Below are 14477 nucleotides of genomic sequence, written 5' to 3'. Positions count from 1 at the left end.
TAAGATGATAAAAAAGGAAGGGCTGCCAAAGTATTTAGAAAAGGGATGGGGAGAGAGAAGGTGGACCAGAATAGCAAGATTTAGACTGGGAAATGAGGTAAGTGAGGGGATGTACTGGGAAAAAGAAGAGAACAGAATGTGTAGAATATGTAAATGGGAGGAGGAAACATGGGAGCATGTATGGGAAGGATGTAGGAGAGGAATGGAAGATAAAGGAAGCTGGCAAGAAAATGTGGTTAAGATTCTAGGCGAAGATGGATTAGGAGAAGAATGGATGAAGAAGTTGGAGGGTACTAGAGGAGCGAATGAGGGAGAATGAAAGAATGCACGTGAAAAAGGTAAATGGGGGTATAAAAAAAGTAAAAGAAAAAGGAAACGGAAGTCGCTTAGATTAGAAGCGTGAAAATTGTAAGTAATGGTAAAGTAAAAGTTAAGTAGACTAAGATGCGTTTGCGTTCTCATGCTCGCTCTCTCGCTTGCACTGTCGCTTTCGTTCGCTCGCTCACTCGCTTGCTAAAAAGTCCTAAATTGCGCTATCGCAGGAAATAGAAATAAAGAACTAGATATAAGACTTTATGTAAATAGTTGTAAATAATTGTATATATAGAAAGGATAAGATTGTAAAAAATATATAGATTTAAACGGAAAGATTGTAAGGAATGGAAGTCATGTAAACCGTTAGGGGACACATTATGAATAAAGAAAGAAGAAAAGAATTAAATTCCCTAGAAATTATTTTGTTTATAAGTAATTTAAAATTTAATTTTCAAATTCAGACTTAAATTTATCGAAACTATATCTTATTTATATAATTGTTATAATTAATACAAAATTATATTACAAATAAGGTAATGTATAATATTAAAAAGTAGCAAGAAATTTACGCATCCTTGGATTTCTATTATCTAATATTAAAAACATAATCCATTTCAAAATCCATAATAAAAAAATGTGCAATAATAAGAGTTAAAAAAATTGTTAAATGGACTTAAATAATTGATTAAATTACTATAACTAACCGGCATAAAAAGAATAAATAAATTACCATTTTAATAATCTGTTAATGTCAATGCAAAGAATTTTTTCCCTTCAGTGGCGATAGCGTTTTTCAAAACTTCTCTAATTAAAAATTCCTTTTTTTCTCAAAAGTTTTTTTCGAATAATTCAATTTTCAATGTTTATAATTTTTTAAATTTACATTTTGAATGGTAAAAATTTGAAACTCCGTATACCTATGTATTTTGACGCGCTGGTCACGAATATGATAGTGAAAATACCCGCAAATTTGATTTTTATGGTGATAGCCATGAAAACCCCATACAAATCATGTTTTTTTACGTTTATCTCAGTGAATAGTGAAAAGTTATAACAAAAGCTTCAAATGAAAGTTGTAGGTCCTTTGAAAATACATATTTTATGTTAAATATGTTTTTACTCTAGAAATGACAGTTTTCGAGAAAACAAGGGAAAATCTCGGTACGAAGTGTAAAGTTGCTTAGATCACACACGATACTCTTTTCAACGTGTAATGGGGGGCTGGAAGACACACCTGTGACTAGCCACATAAATAACTTATATAACACACGACCCCCTTTCCAGGGACTCATGGGGGCGGAAAGGCACCCCTCTGACTGGTCACAGAAATAACGTAGGACGCATACCATCCCCATTTGTCCTATAATGTTTCGTGGAAACATAACTTTTGCCATTACATTACATGCCAGTACATTATATTTTTTGTGTTTTTTGTATTTTATAGATTTTAAAGAGTTTTTACTTTTTGTATTTTTTTACATTTTTTTAAAGAAACGGTCACTACTTTTTGCCCGGTACCAAATTTTAATGTCTGCAGTTAATTGTGTGAACGGATCGAGTCCTAATTGTTTTAATCTCCGGCGCCATAGAAATTCACAAAGATGATCCGCCAAATTGTGTTTCTGGACACCCCCTCGAGATAGAGATCGGCGCATCCAAAACCATGAAGATTCAATGTTTTGTGTGCGTGCGTCTGTAGATTGGTTCACAAATTCTTCCGAATGATTCACAGTGAAATGTACATACCTATGCTCTTTTAGATTTAAGTAGCCCTTCCAACAGTCTGTATGGCTTTCTGTTCCTGGGGCTACATGTTTCTTGATCAAAGAGATCAAAGTATCTTTGTCTGTTTTTTTGACAAGACAGATTTCTAATCTATAAGAATACTTCCGGCGACCGATTTTTGCATTCGTCAATTTCGACAATTTCGCCCACACCTCCTATTTTCCCCTCGTTACCAAATTGTGTATCGAGAGCAATCATACATACCTCCCGACAAAAAAAGAAGCGATCGGAAACTGTTTCCCTGGATACATGCTGGTTTTCAACATGGCTACTTTCGCGAATTGTTTGATCGAAAGCCAAACCTACGGCAAAACAGTATGTCAGAAGCATACATGTTGCTGCCGAAGTATGACATCTTTCAAACCAGGTATTTTCTGCGATTGTAGCCTTGTGACTATATTTACCTTTTTTCTGACACACAAACTCTCCACAAACAAGTGCTCCTTCCACAAGTTTCATGTTTTTTGTGGGTCCGGCAATATTTTTCAGTCTGAATTAAAATGATGTCACGTAGGCATTGTAACGTTTTCTCCCTATCTCGAAAAATTGCACTGAGAGTAAAGATATTGTAAATTCGATCCATTGTGATTGGTTTGGTTCTTAGTGCAAGAGTAAAATGAAAAAATAATTAGTACTGGTAGTACTGATCGACTACTGCACAAAATGAGCTATTCTGTTTTGAGTGAAAAGACGGAATGAATTGCGAGCAGCTCTCTGTGCGCGGAGATTCAGAGAATGGGTGGGAGGAGTGAAACTTCAAAATAAGCCTCCTCCTGGTCTCCTACCGACCAATGTCAGCTGTCGTAAGATTCGTTTCTCCCATCCATTCTACGCGTTCGTACTCAACCTTCCAAGAATTTTTTATGTTCAGTATTTCTACGATTTTTAATATTTAATGTCCATCCAGCCTTCCAGGCATTTTTCATACAATTTAAGTCGCATCGCTAAACATTTTGTAGTATATCTGTGATTTTTCATATTTATCGTCTATTTTGTCGAAAACCATCAGTCGTAGGGTAAAAACATATTTAACACTGTCATATTCGTGATCAGTGAGTCAAAATGCATAAATATACGAAGTTTCAAATTAATAGGAGGTAAGCGTTTTTTGGAATTTAATCCTTTTTTCAATGTAATACAAATTCAAAACTCTACAATTTAAGCAACTTTGACTTTGTAACATTCAGTGTGGTTTAAAGTAGTATCAAATTGAAAATTATTTTTAGTCAAAAGCGCTAATGCAATTTCAATTCCTTTGAATTCTAAGTGATCAATTTTAAAGTTTTTAATTTTTTCTATTTTCAAAATTTTATTTGAAGATTCTCGATTTCAAAAAAAGCTCTTGAATTTTGAACACATTGAATTTATTTTTACCACTTATTTTTATTATAATTATTTTAATTATCCAGTATTACTAATGTCGAAAATATCGAATTTTAAACAATTGTCGGAAATTACTTAGTTCAAATACTTTAAGTAAAATACTTTATGTTTCAAGGTCTTACAATTTATACTAAAGAAAGGGCTCTCCGAGCCCTTCCAGTTCCAAATGCATTTTTTTCGAGGGGTCATAAATTTCCTCTCATTTTCCCGTCGAAAAAAAATTGGTAGATCTTGAAAAAGGCCAAGCGATCCTGGGTCACGCTGCTCCTGTGGTTTGTGGAGACCCCTATTCTAGTCTATCCGAAATCTTTGTAAAATATTTAAAAACTGTAAAATATATGAGAAATCATTGAAATCTTTATGAAATCTTAGGGAAATCATTGAAGTCATTGTAAAATCTTTAGTAAATTCTTTAGTAACAAAAAAAAAGGAATGATAGCCTTTTGATCAAGGATATTTCATAAAGAAGGACAGAATCAAGAAAAAGAAAAATTAACTCATCAGTTGTGTTTCCCACAATAACAAAAAAAACATCTAATGGAAAAACTATCGAATATTATCTGACCCCAGTCTCGTTTTCGTATATGAAACGTGGTCACCAAATAATGTAATTCAATCACAAAAAATTCATAAAACAACAAACCTATGTGAAAATATTAAATTATTTTCCCATTATGAGAATGTACATTTGTTCAGGCATTATTCTGAATGAGTCAAGTTTTGATTTCCCTCATTTTAAAATGATCAATTTTTCAATGATTAATAGCATATTACGATATTAAGAGTGATGTATGATATTTCATCAGAAACCACATTGTGATGAATCCGTAGAGCCCCCAGAAAAGTGAGCGTTTTTCAGTTTCAAATTCTTAATAATAAATTTTTTACATTTGGAACCCTGAAAATAAAAATTATTCAAACGCTTCAAAAATAAAATTACGTATCCATATCTAAGTCTTTCAGTTTCGCATTCTAAAATTTTGAACAACTTAAGTGAAAACAATACAATTTTGAACGTTTCAATACAAAATTTATTGATGATTAAAAAATTTATTTGAAAGTTGTACCTACACGGAGAGAAATTTTGAGAGTTTAATTCACGAGATCTTAGTTCTCGCGCCAAAGTGTGATGAAAGCAACGAGCAATTCTTAGTGACATCCATTCCCTGTATTGTGGTCTTTTGATTCACTTTGCAAAATTTATAAATTGAGAGCAAATAATTCCCGATATTTTAATGTACAATTTTTTACGATCTGATCTCTTTCAAATTAAAATTATTCATTTCGTGAAAATTAAATGTTTATTTATTCATTTTTGAAAAGCTCAAACCATTGAATGTAAACTATTCATTCTGAGAATTATTTTAATTTTAAATTGTTCACCTATTATGGCTTTCTATTTTAAATAAAATTAATTGAACAGCCTTATATCAAGTATTATATCTTTTTATCGATTAATCGATTGGACTTAAAAAATAAACATTAATCACTATGTTATGCAATGTTTATAAATGAAAATATAAGATTGTCCAATTTTCTTTTACAATATCAATATCAACATACCAATATCATATTCTTAACGTTCCCAATTGAATAATTACAGATTAATAGTCCAGTCATCTGGCCACAAAAATGGTGCGAATGTGGTCATTTCTGGGCCGGTCATTTTGTTCTCTCGAGTACGAGTACTTCATTTGGGAGTGCATAATATGGAGTCAGGCTCTGTGAACAGGATTTTGTCCCGGAACACGAAATTTTTTTGAGAAAAGGTGAAAAATATCAAATTCCATTGGATTGGGGCTTTCCTGTGCATTTAAGAGGTAAAAGTGTTCTTACGAAAATTAAAGTAGACAAAATTCTGCGTAAAACTAAAAAAAACTTTGTTCTATCGCCAATAGTCTCGGAGTTACGGGCTTTCAAAAAACCCCGAATTTTTCCCAATTTTTTTCCAAAAAGCACATGTTTTTTTTATCTCTCTGTATCTCGGATTCTGATGGCCAGATCTAAAAGTGATTAACAGGTGAATTAAAGTAGACGTGAATACCTGTAATTTCGAAAAAATAAATTGTCCTAACTATAATAGATCGCGAGTTAGCACCTGCCAAAGGTGACCCATTTCGACCTGAATTACAGGTAAATGCCCAGAGTGAAGTTTTTTGTAAATAGCTCGTTTTGGGGTTATTATAGAAGAAAATTCTTAGAAAGTTATTAGAAGAAGACTTAATTCTGCGTAAAAAAATGTTCCTACCCCAATACGTCTCGAGTTCCAAATATGCCTATTTTTTGGTCTTTTTTCACCGAAAATCTAAAAATCGTGTACTTGCCAACTCACAATCTATTATATTTAGGACTACTTTAATTCATCTGTTGACCATTTTTAGATCTGGCCATCAGGATCCAAGCTACAGAGAAAACAAAAAAAAACGTGATTTTAGGAAAAAAAAAATGGAAAAAATCGGGGTGTTTTGAAAGTCCGTAACTCTGAGACTAATGCTGACAGAACAAAGTGTTTTTTTGGTTTTACGTAGAATTTTATCTACTTAAATTTTTTTAATAAAACTTTTAGCTTTAAAATGCGCAGGAAAGCACCAATTCAATAGAATGTCATATTTTGCACATTTTCAACAACAAAAAAATGTTCATGTTCCGGGAGGAAATACTGTTCACAGAACCTGCTCCCATATCATGCACCCTCAAATGAAGTATTTAAGAAAGAAAATGACTGCCCCAGAAATTATCATGTAAAAGTAACAGATGACTGGACTATAAGCGGCGTATAAATTAACACTTACACAATCAAGTCTTCAAAAATGAACCATTTTAATGTAGAGGCCTTAAAAATGATACGATATTAATTACCATTGAAATTAATTAGAATTTTCTACTAAGTCAGAATTCAAAAAATTAGCGATCTTAAAATAGAATTATTGTCATTTTTTTCAGCAATTTCCTGGATTTGGTGCAGTAAACACGTTAAACAAATTATCTGAGAATTTTTTACTGCAAAAACTTGACAGTAAATGAAATAAATAAAAATTGAAAATGAGAGTTTGGAAATTTACCCTGAAGTCATCCATCAGGCCGAGCATTTTGGCAGTACTCTTGTACGTTTGGCGGGTGTAGTAAGGAATTCTAACAGGACCAGGTACAACTATGTTTCCACTCTTCAATTCCGAGTAGCTAACTACCTTCGACTGATAAACTTCATTTACGAAGGCGATGTCGTAATTATCCTGCAAGAAATTTTGAGAATTTTACATTCAATTCTAATTTCCACAAGATTAAAAGGGCTTTTTGTATTCGAGTTTTTAAAATACCCTTAAGTCGGAATGAGAAGGAATCATTTTTGGGTGTTCAAAAATGTATTGTAACGCATAATGCAAAATAAAAACTTACTTTTAACAGATAGGTTAAATTCATCGCTGTGAAAGGCACAAATTGCTCGTTCAGCTTAATGAACTTTAGGTGCTTCTCAAAGAATAGTCCACTGAAAGAAGACAGAAATAATGGATCCTTATTTTAAAAGATTTTGTCTAAAAGTATTTAATATTCTGATTTTAAGCAATTGCCGAAAAAATCGTACTTGCTAACTCCGATTTTGCCGAAAGTCCTGGTCCTCGACAATTCTGGTCTGATGCAGGCTCGATTCTTTCGCTGCTCTGGTTGTCGAATCCAATCATCCCAATATCTGAGTTAATATTTATTAAATTTAATCAAATGAAATCGTCATTAAAATATGCTTATGTTTTGAACTACTGGCAAATTACATGCTATACGGTTCGCAGTTTTTTCTCATGTTCCATGATACTACCGTACAGCGAAGCACATACTATAAAGTATTTATAAAAGAGTGGGTATTAGTTGTTAAAAATTGTATTTCTTTAGAAGCTTACACTTTAAATATAAATGAAGTTTTCGATTCACAGCCCACCTTTTTATCAGAATTTATCATAGAAAATATGCACATTAATGTTCTAAAACTTTTTTCTTTCATAGAAGTTTTACCCATTTAATGATTCAAAAGCTAAATTAGAACAAACATAATTATTCGTACTAAGCGTTCATTTACATTCTGTATAATCAAATTTCGACGGTCATAGATGCCGCGACTTAAGCATGGACTACTTGCTCGATTTAAAATGGATTGGATTTATTAATAATAAAAATTATTTCTTGAAAAAAAAAGATCCTACTCCATCTTCACTCCATTGGAAATCGAACCACAAATCTTCTGATTTCCGGTCAGGTGCTTTTCCAATTAAGCTATTAGAGGGATCAGAATAAAGACTCTTAATTCAAGAACATAACGCTAATTTTTAGCTAGGTGTTAATGGTACAATTATATTAAATTTTTTTTAATTTATCTGCTATATCATCAGAGATTGTACCTTACCGACAGTAGATCAACCCTCCAAACCATGAAGGCAGAAAATCTACACAATATCGATCAAGTTAAGAATCTTCAATAACAGAAAGTGCTTAACGTCTTAGTAAGACTAGATGGAAAATAATATTTTTAAATTAAAATTATTTCTTGGAAAAAAAATATCCTACTCCATCTTCACTCCATAAATGTCTTTCTCCAGATATACTGGTATGTTACTATGTTACAGCACTATACTGGTATGTTACTATTAATTTATAATCAGTGTTTTTGCATGGTAATTATTGAGAACTGTGTTACTCATACAAAACGCAGTAAATTTTGAAGAGTTCACACGAATAAACGAGTTTTTTTTGTAAAGAAACTAGTTTCATAAAAAAAACCTACTGCCATATAAACTAAGGGCTCAGGCTTTACATTTTGTATATTTAAATCGAAAAAAACATATAAATATGCTATTATTAGTAAAGGCACAGTCACATTTGCATTTAATACTCCATCTAAATTTCTGACGTATTACACGGGTCAAATAGTGTTTACCGTAAGACGTTGCAATTTTACACTTCGACTGTCGAAGTACAGCAATTACGGTTTTATCATAATAGTTGTTTAAGTCAAATAACAGCAGACTTTTAATTAGTATTGCGGTACCATTCATTTAGTTTTTTATTCAAAACTAACTTTTGGTGAACAAATGTAAAGAAATCATTATATCTCAGCCGATCGACCGAACATCATGCTGCATAAAAATGAGAGGTGAATTCTATATCGTTGACATTGCTGGACAACTTCACCGAAATTTGCATACAAACTATACAACCAAGATTCATAAGGAAATGGAGAAAAGAGAAACAAAGCATACATTCATCCAATTGTTATTTCGACTACTGACAATGCCCTTAAAACTCTTCTATAGGACGCGTGAACTCGACTACTCTTTACGGCGGGGAATTGATTTTCCTTACCCAAGTAGAAGGCGAGTTCTGACCTGGCCGTGGTGAGGTGGCCTAAGAACTCCCGCGGGTAGTGATGACTACGAATCAAAAATCGGATAGCTCTTGATTCCTAAAATAGCTCTCTAAGCCAAGATGTGAACTACCGTATCGTGGGCTGAATGTTACCGGGCTGCGATGAAATTGACGGTGTTTCTGGGATACCGAGCGACGTCTAAGAGTAAAATTGCCTTGTCTATACAAGAGGAACTCTGTAAAGATTAAGCAAATATTTCTTTAGCTTGAAAAAGCAGCTTCTCTTCTGAAGATGGAAATTACACCTGGGAGTAACCCTGGCGTAGTGGGATATAGGGACTTCGGTAGACCTACATGCTGTAGCTGCTAGGAACAAGTTGAGATGCCAATTGTTAAATCAACCGAAACCGGACGTAACAACTATATGCGGTTGAAAGGTTTAACACTCTCTTATGACTAGGCCCTTCAAAGCCACCTAAAAGTGGACATAGTCGCCTAGCGGTAAATTTGATGACGACCAGGTCAAGAAAATTGATGCGACATTAGAGAAGAAAATCGATGGGGTGCAACCTGAAGAAAGCATCCCAAGATTTGCAGATTGCTGATTCAAAGATGATTCTTTTATCGTCACCTGTTCGGAATAAGTGTCCCGAACTTGGCTCATTGATGCTGCTGGTGTATTACAATCTTGGGCGGGAGCTAAAATCATGTAATCGATAACAAAGACATTCTAGGGCCAGTAAAGCTGCTGCCTTGAATTCCTCGTGTATTCGTGGAACCTATAGCAGTATTCAAGAGGATAGAAATCCAAAATCCGACCATGAAAACGGGAGAATGGAAGATTATTGATGTCAAAGCAGATAGTCAAGTTATCCAACTTGTAATAACTGCAGAGCAAGGAATGGTCTAGTGTCTCAACAACATCAACTGCAGGCCTGACTATGGGTTGAAGAAGATCAATATGAAGATCCTCTCCAAAATCAAAATTACACCCAAAGACACAACTCCGGATCTGTTTTCGGAAGAGGTGGAGGAGACGAATGGAAGTTTGCTTCCAGTCTGACCTTAATCCAGATAAACCTTCACCACGCAAAAAGAGCGTTTGCTATTTTAAAAAGACGTTTAAAGGCGAAACAAACAGCTGTTGCATAAATACATGAACCTTGGACTTACAAGGAGAAAGTCAAAGGCTTAAGTAACAAGAGCGGATCATTCATTTATAATAGCTCCGTAGAAACACCTAGGGCAGCAATTTATTACTCAGGCGATATTAAATTTATTGGATTACAAGATTCTTTCCTAGAGACTTGGTAGCTACATAGATCGAGTACTATTTAGGAGGTAGGCGCTATCTATGGTGATTTGCTCAGCGTACCTATCATTTAAGTACAAGGACCCAGCACCGCCTGAGGATTGGAGAAATCTGATGGACTACTGATCTATATGTCGCGAAGTGAATGATTTGACCTTATGTTCTATAAGTATTATCGAAGTGTTCAAATGATGGCACATATCATACTGGAACGTGCACAAGTGTACACTGTACAGGGAAACCTTAAAAAGAAATAATAAGGAGGTACAAAAAGCCGTCAGGGACTCATAGAGGGGATAATTCCAGGGAATCGAGAATATACCTGACAATGCTAGACTCCAAAAAACCCTAATGGGTAACTCATCATGTAATCTGAAGGCATTAATATTGGCTTCGGGCGAAATAGCTGAGACAACTAATGAAATCCTAGGGCATCTAATGAGGGTATACTTCCCGGGCTTGGATTTGGAATACACGAATTATGGGCGGGCCATGAGTCATATCGCGCAGGAAGACCAAATTTTAGACGCAGAATGGAAGATTGAAAAGTAGACAATCCTATTGTCTCTTTCAAAAATTATATGAGTAGTAAAACAATTTAAATTTGCAGGAGATGATCAAATATTCCCTGCATTAATTCAAGAAGGATTTCAGTCTTTGGCACTGAACCACCAGGGGTTTAGCAATCTTCATTCCAAAGCCGAGTAAGAATACCTTATATGAGGCAAAATCTTTTAGACTTTGCACTAGAAAGCTACTAGAAAAACTAGAAAAACTAATGGCCCCTTACATGCACGAGGAAATCCTATCGGAAGAATCTCTACATAGAAACAAATTTGCCTCTCAAAAAGGGAAATCTACCGTGGGGTAGATCATAGGGCATTAAGTAAGAGCCTCATTGAATTCTACAGTTCTGCTGAAACACAAGGAGTTAGTGACGTCGTGAATAGGTAGATGTACACTGCGTTGAAAAGTTGAACGGTACATACTTTGTTACATGGTAATGACGTGAAGGCCAAAGTTTCAAGGGGATTCCCACAGGGAGAAGTGGAAGCTTGTCATTGATGACCTGATGCGTGTTTTAAACTAATCGGGTTTTTACACTCAAGGCTGTATAGATGAACAGACGATCCTGGTAACAGAGAAGCATGAGGGCACCTTAGCAGAACTTATGCAGTCAGCTTTGAACATAAAAGAGCAATGTTTCAGGGACTGTTGTTTGTCTAGAAACCTCGACAAAATGGAGCTTATGCGTTTTACCAGAAGAAGGAAGCTTTCTGACCTAAGAAATCTTAGGTTCTACGGTAGGGAAGTAGAATTTTCAAAATCAGAAAAGTATTTAGGAGTAATATTTGGCCCTAAATTAACTTGTAAACTCCATGTTCACGCTGTGGTAAAGAACGCTAAGATGGATTTTTGGTCCTGTAGATGCACAATAGGGAAAACCTAGGGCTTAAAACCCAGGATTACTTACTGGTTACATACAATGATAATCATACCCATAATAATATAAGTATCAACAATTGGTTGCCAAGAGTTGAATTAACCAGTACTATAAAACAACTGGAAAGCCTCCACGGGCTATTCTGTTTGGCGACCACTGGTGCTACGAAAACAACACTGACAGCAGATCTTAAATTCATTCTGGACATCTAGCCCTTGCATCTTTTCGTAAGAAAGATTGCGGCAGCGGGAGCATACAAAATACTAGTAGGGTACAACCTCAGTGACGTAAAGGTGGCAGATAAATGTGGTATCAGTAAGCGCATGCTATGTAAGGATAATATTCTTGATGTCAGGGGCGTCAGAGCCGCGTGGGCTGGGTGGGCTTGAGCCCAGCCATGAATTTTGATGGGTGGGCGGTGTCCACTCATAAAATAAATAAACCTAATAATAAAATAAACCTAATACCTATCTGAAATTACTATTTTTGAACATATTTTAAGTGAACCCACCCATGATAAAAATCGTACCGACGCCCCCGTTTGCTGTGAAACTGATCATATGTTGAGGAGATTATCCTTCATGAATTGAAGGCATGATGAAGGGAGAAGGGAAGAATTATTTACACCAGAAAATCTTGTTTGGTATGCAATCGGCTCTATAGACTCCTGGGGAACAGGGACTGTAATCTATGGGAAGGAGCCCAGGGCTGAGATAACAACAGCACTGGGCACATTACCTACATTTTTCCAGGCCGAAATAATACTTATGAAAGCTTGCCTGCAGAAAACTTTTAAGCGGGCTTATGAAGGCCAGCACATTTACATTTGTTCTGACAATCAAGCAGCACCTAAGGCTCTTACATCTAAAGAGTTTATTTCCAGAATAGTCTGGAGTTGCTTTCAAAATCTTCTTAAGGTTGGAGGTAAAAACTGGGTCAGACTGATCTGGTTTCCGTGCCATGGGGATGTTGAAGATAATAAGAAAACAGATTCACTGGCAAAGACGGAAACTTCATCTCCTCTGATTGGCCCGGAACCCTACTGCGGAATATCGTACACATCCGGGAAAAGGAACACTTGATAAATGGCTCTCGAAGGAGCATGATAGATATTGAAAGGGAATAAAAAAATCGTACATTCTAAGACTTTTATATCTGGTACATGTACTAAAAGGACACTGTCTGGACACTGGACACAGCCGACTGAGAAAACATTAAATAAACGTGAGGATTGGAAAAAACCTTTGTTGTCGAAAGTGTTATTTCCGTGAGGAGACAGCTTATCGCATACTTTGTGAATGTGATGCACTGGCCTGCATTAGAAATGAATACCTGGGAATTATTTTCTCGAACCACAAGACATTGATGGCATCTCTTGCAAATCATTGTATCCCTTTATGGTAAAAACAGTATGAGAATTGTCTGAAATTTGAAACCACAGTTTTTTAACGGATCTCAACATTTTGAGACCCTCTGAATCCAAAAATCAAGTTTTTACGATAGCGTCTGACTGTCCGTCCGTAAACACCATCCTAAAATAAAGGACGAGTTCGTTAACCAGCCATTTTGCATACAAATTCAAATAGTGAGAGCATTTTCAAAATTTTTGGGGCAATTTTTTTATATTTAAAAACTTCATGCACGGCTATTCATAGTACTCAGAAAGCCAAACAATTATAAAATTATCAGAGTTATAGCATTTATAAGGTTTAAAAAATCAATCGAAAATCAAAATTTTAAACCAAACAACGCAAGATATGAAACAAATTAGGAAAAGGAAAACATTGTTTTTTGAAAGCCCCATAGGATGATTATAACAAGTTTTCGCATTTTCTTGAAAAATCGAACATTCAAATTTTGATTGGACGAAAAATAATGAATAATCAAAAATTCCATTTTGTAGTCAAACTATGCGAGATAAAAAAAAATATGAATACACCACAATTGTGATTCCAAAAAAGGTCTACAAGTGTATGCAAATGTCTACTTCTTCATAGGACGCGTATTTTTTGTTTTATTCGTGAAAAATAACATGGAAAATAAAAAAAATATAAAATTAATTTATGGAAAACGACACAAATTATGAAAAAAAATGATTTGACAACAATTTTTTACCCGAAAAAGAGCTACAAATTTATAAATTAATTTTTGATAAGACACGTATTTTTGGTTTTAATCATAAAAATGACATTAAAAATAAAAATGAAAAATTTGTGGAAAAACGACAAAAGGTACGAAAAGAAATTGGTAGAAAAAAAAGTTATTTACCCCAAAAAGTGATACAAATCGCATTCAAATTTTGAATCAAACAACGCAAAATAGGGGAAAAAGTCTCAAAGAGAAACTATAGACCAGATAAATGTATTAAATAAATTGATGTTAAGTGTTTTTGTCTACTAGCCACAAATGTATATTCTTTAATATCGATTTTTACTTTTTTTTTTTAATTTCTCTCTAGCTCCGCTAGGATCCGGACCCAGATTTTTCAGATGGACGGTCTGATGCTCTTACCCACTAAGCTATGGAGAGACGAATATAATTTTCTCACAAACCCTTCAAGTTGTATTACGACGTAGTTCCTTATACTTGTAAGATTAAATTCTTGAACAAGAAATAAAAAATATCATGAAAAATCCAAAATATATCATTTTCTTGTTCTAGAAATTTATCTTGTAAGTATAAGAACTTTATACGTCGAAATTCAACTTATAGGGGTAGCTTATTGGGAAAGACCATCAGACCGGGAATATGAAAGACCTGGATTTAGATCACAGCGGAGATAGAGAGCAATTTTTTTACAACTTAGAAATAAAAATGAATACACCAAACTCTCGCTTTCAGTCAAGTGTCGGGGGTTGCCTTCAAATAATCTTGGACTGATTTCGG

At 34.6% G+C, this 14477-nt stretch overlaps 1 protein-coding gene across 1 annotated transcript in view; it reads right to left on the bottom strand.

The window, feature by feature from the left end:
* LOC117167894 (alpha-1,3-mannosyl-glycoprotein 2-beta-N-acetylglucosaminyltransferase) overlaps positions 1-14477 on the bottom strand; it is a 48484-nt gene that overhangs the window by 2669 nt on the left and 31338 nt on the right. Inside the window, exons 7-9 of the mRNA XM_033353135.1 lie at positions 7067-7171; positions 6880-6970; positions 6546-6716 (exon numbers count right to left, since the gene is read on the bottom strand). Of these exons, the coding sequence (XP_033209026.1) occupies positions 6546-6716; positions 6880-6970; positions 7067-7171 (367 nt within the window). The remainder of the gene's footprint in view (positions 1-6545; positions 6717-6879; positions 6971-7066; positions 7172-14477) is intronic.

Source organism: Belonocnema kinseyi, chromosome 1, assembly GCF_010883055.1.
Source record: "Belonocnema kinseyi isolate 2016_QV_RU_SX_M_011 chromosome 1, B_treatae_v1, whole genome shotgun sequence".
NCBI lineage: Eukaryota > Metazoa > Arthropoda > Insecta > Hymenoptera > Cynipidae > Belonocnema > Belonocnema kinseyi.
The sequence above is the reverse complement of the archived record's forward strand: the minus strand, read 5'-3'. Positions and strand labels throughout refer to the sequence as shown.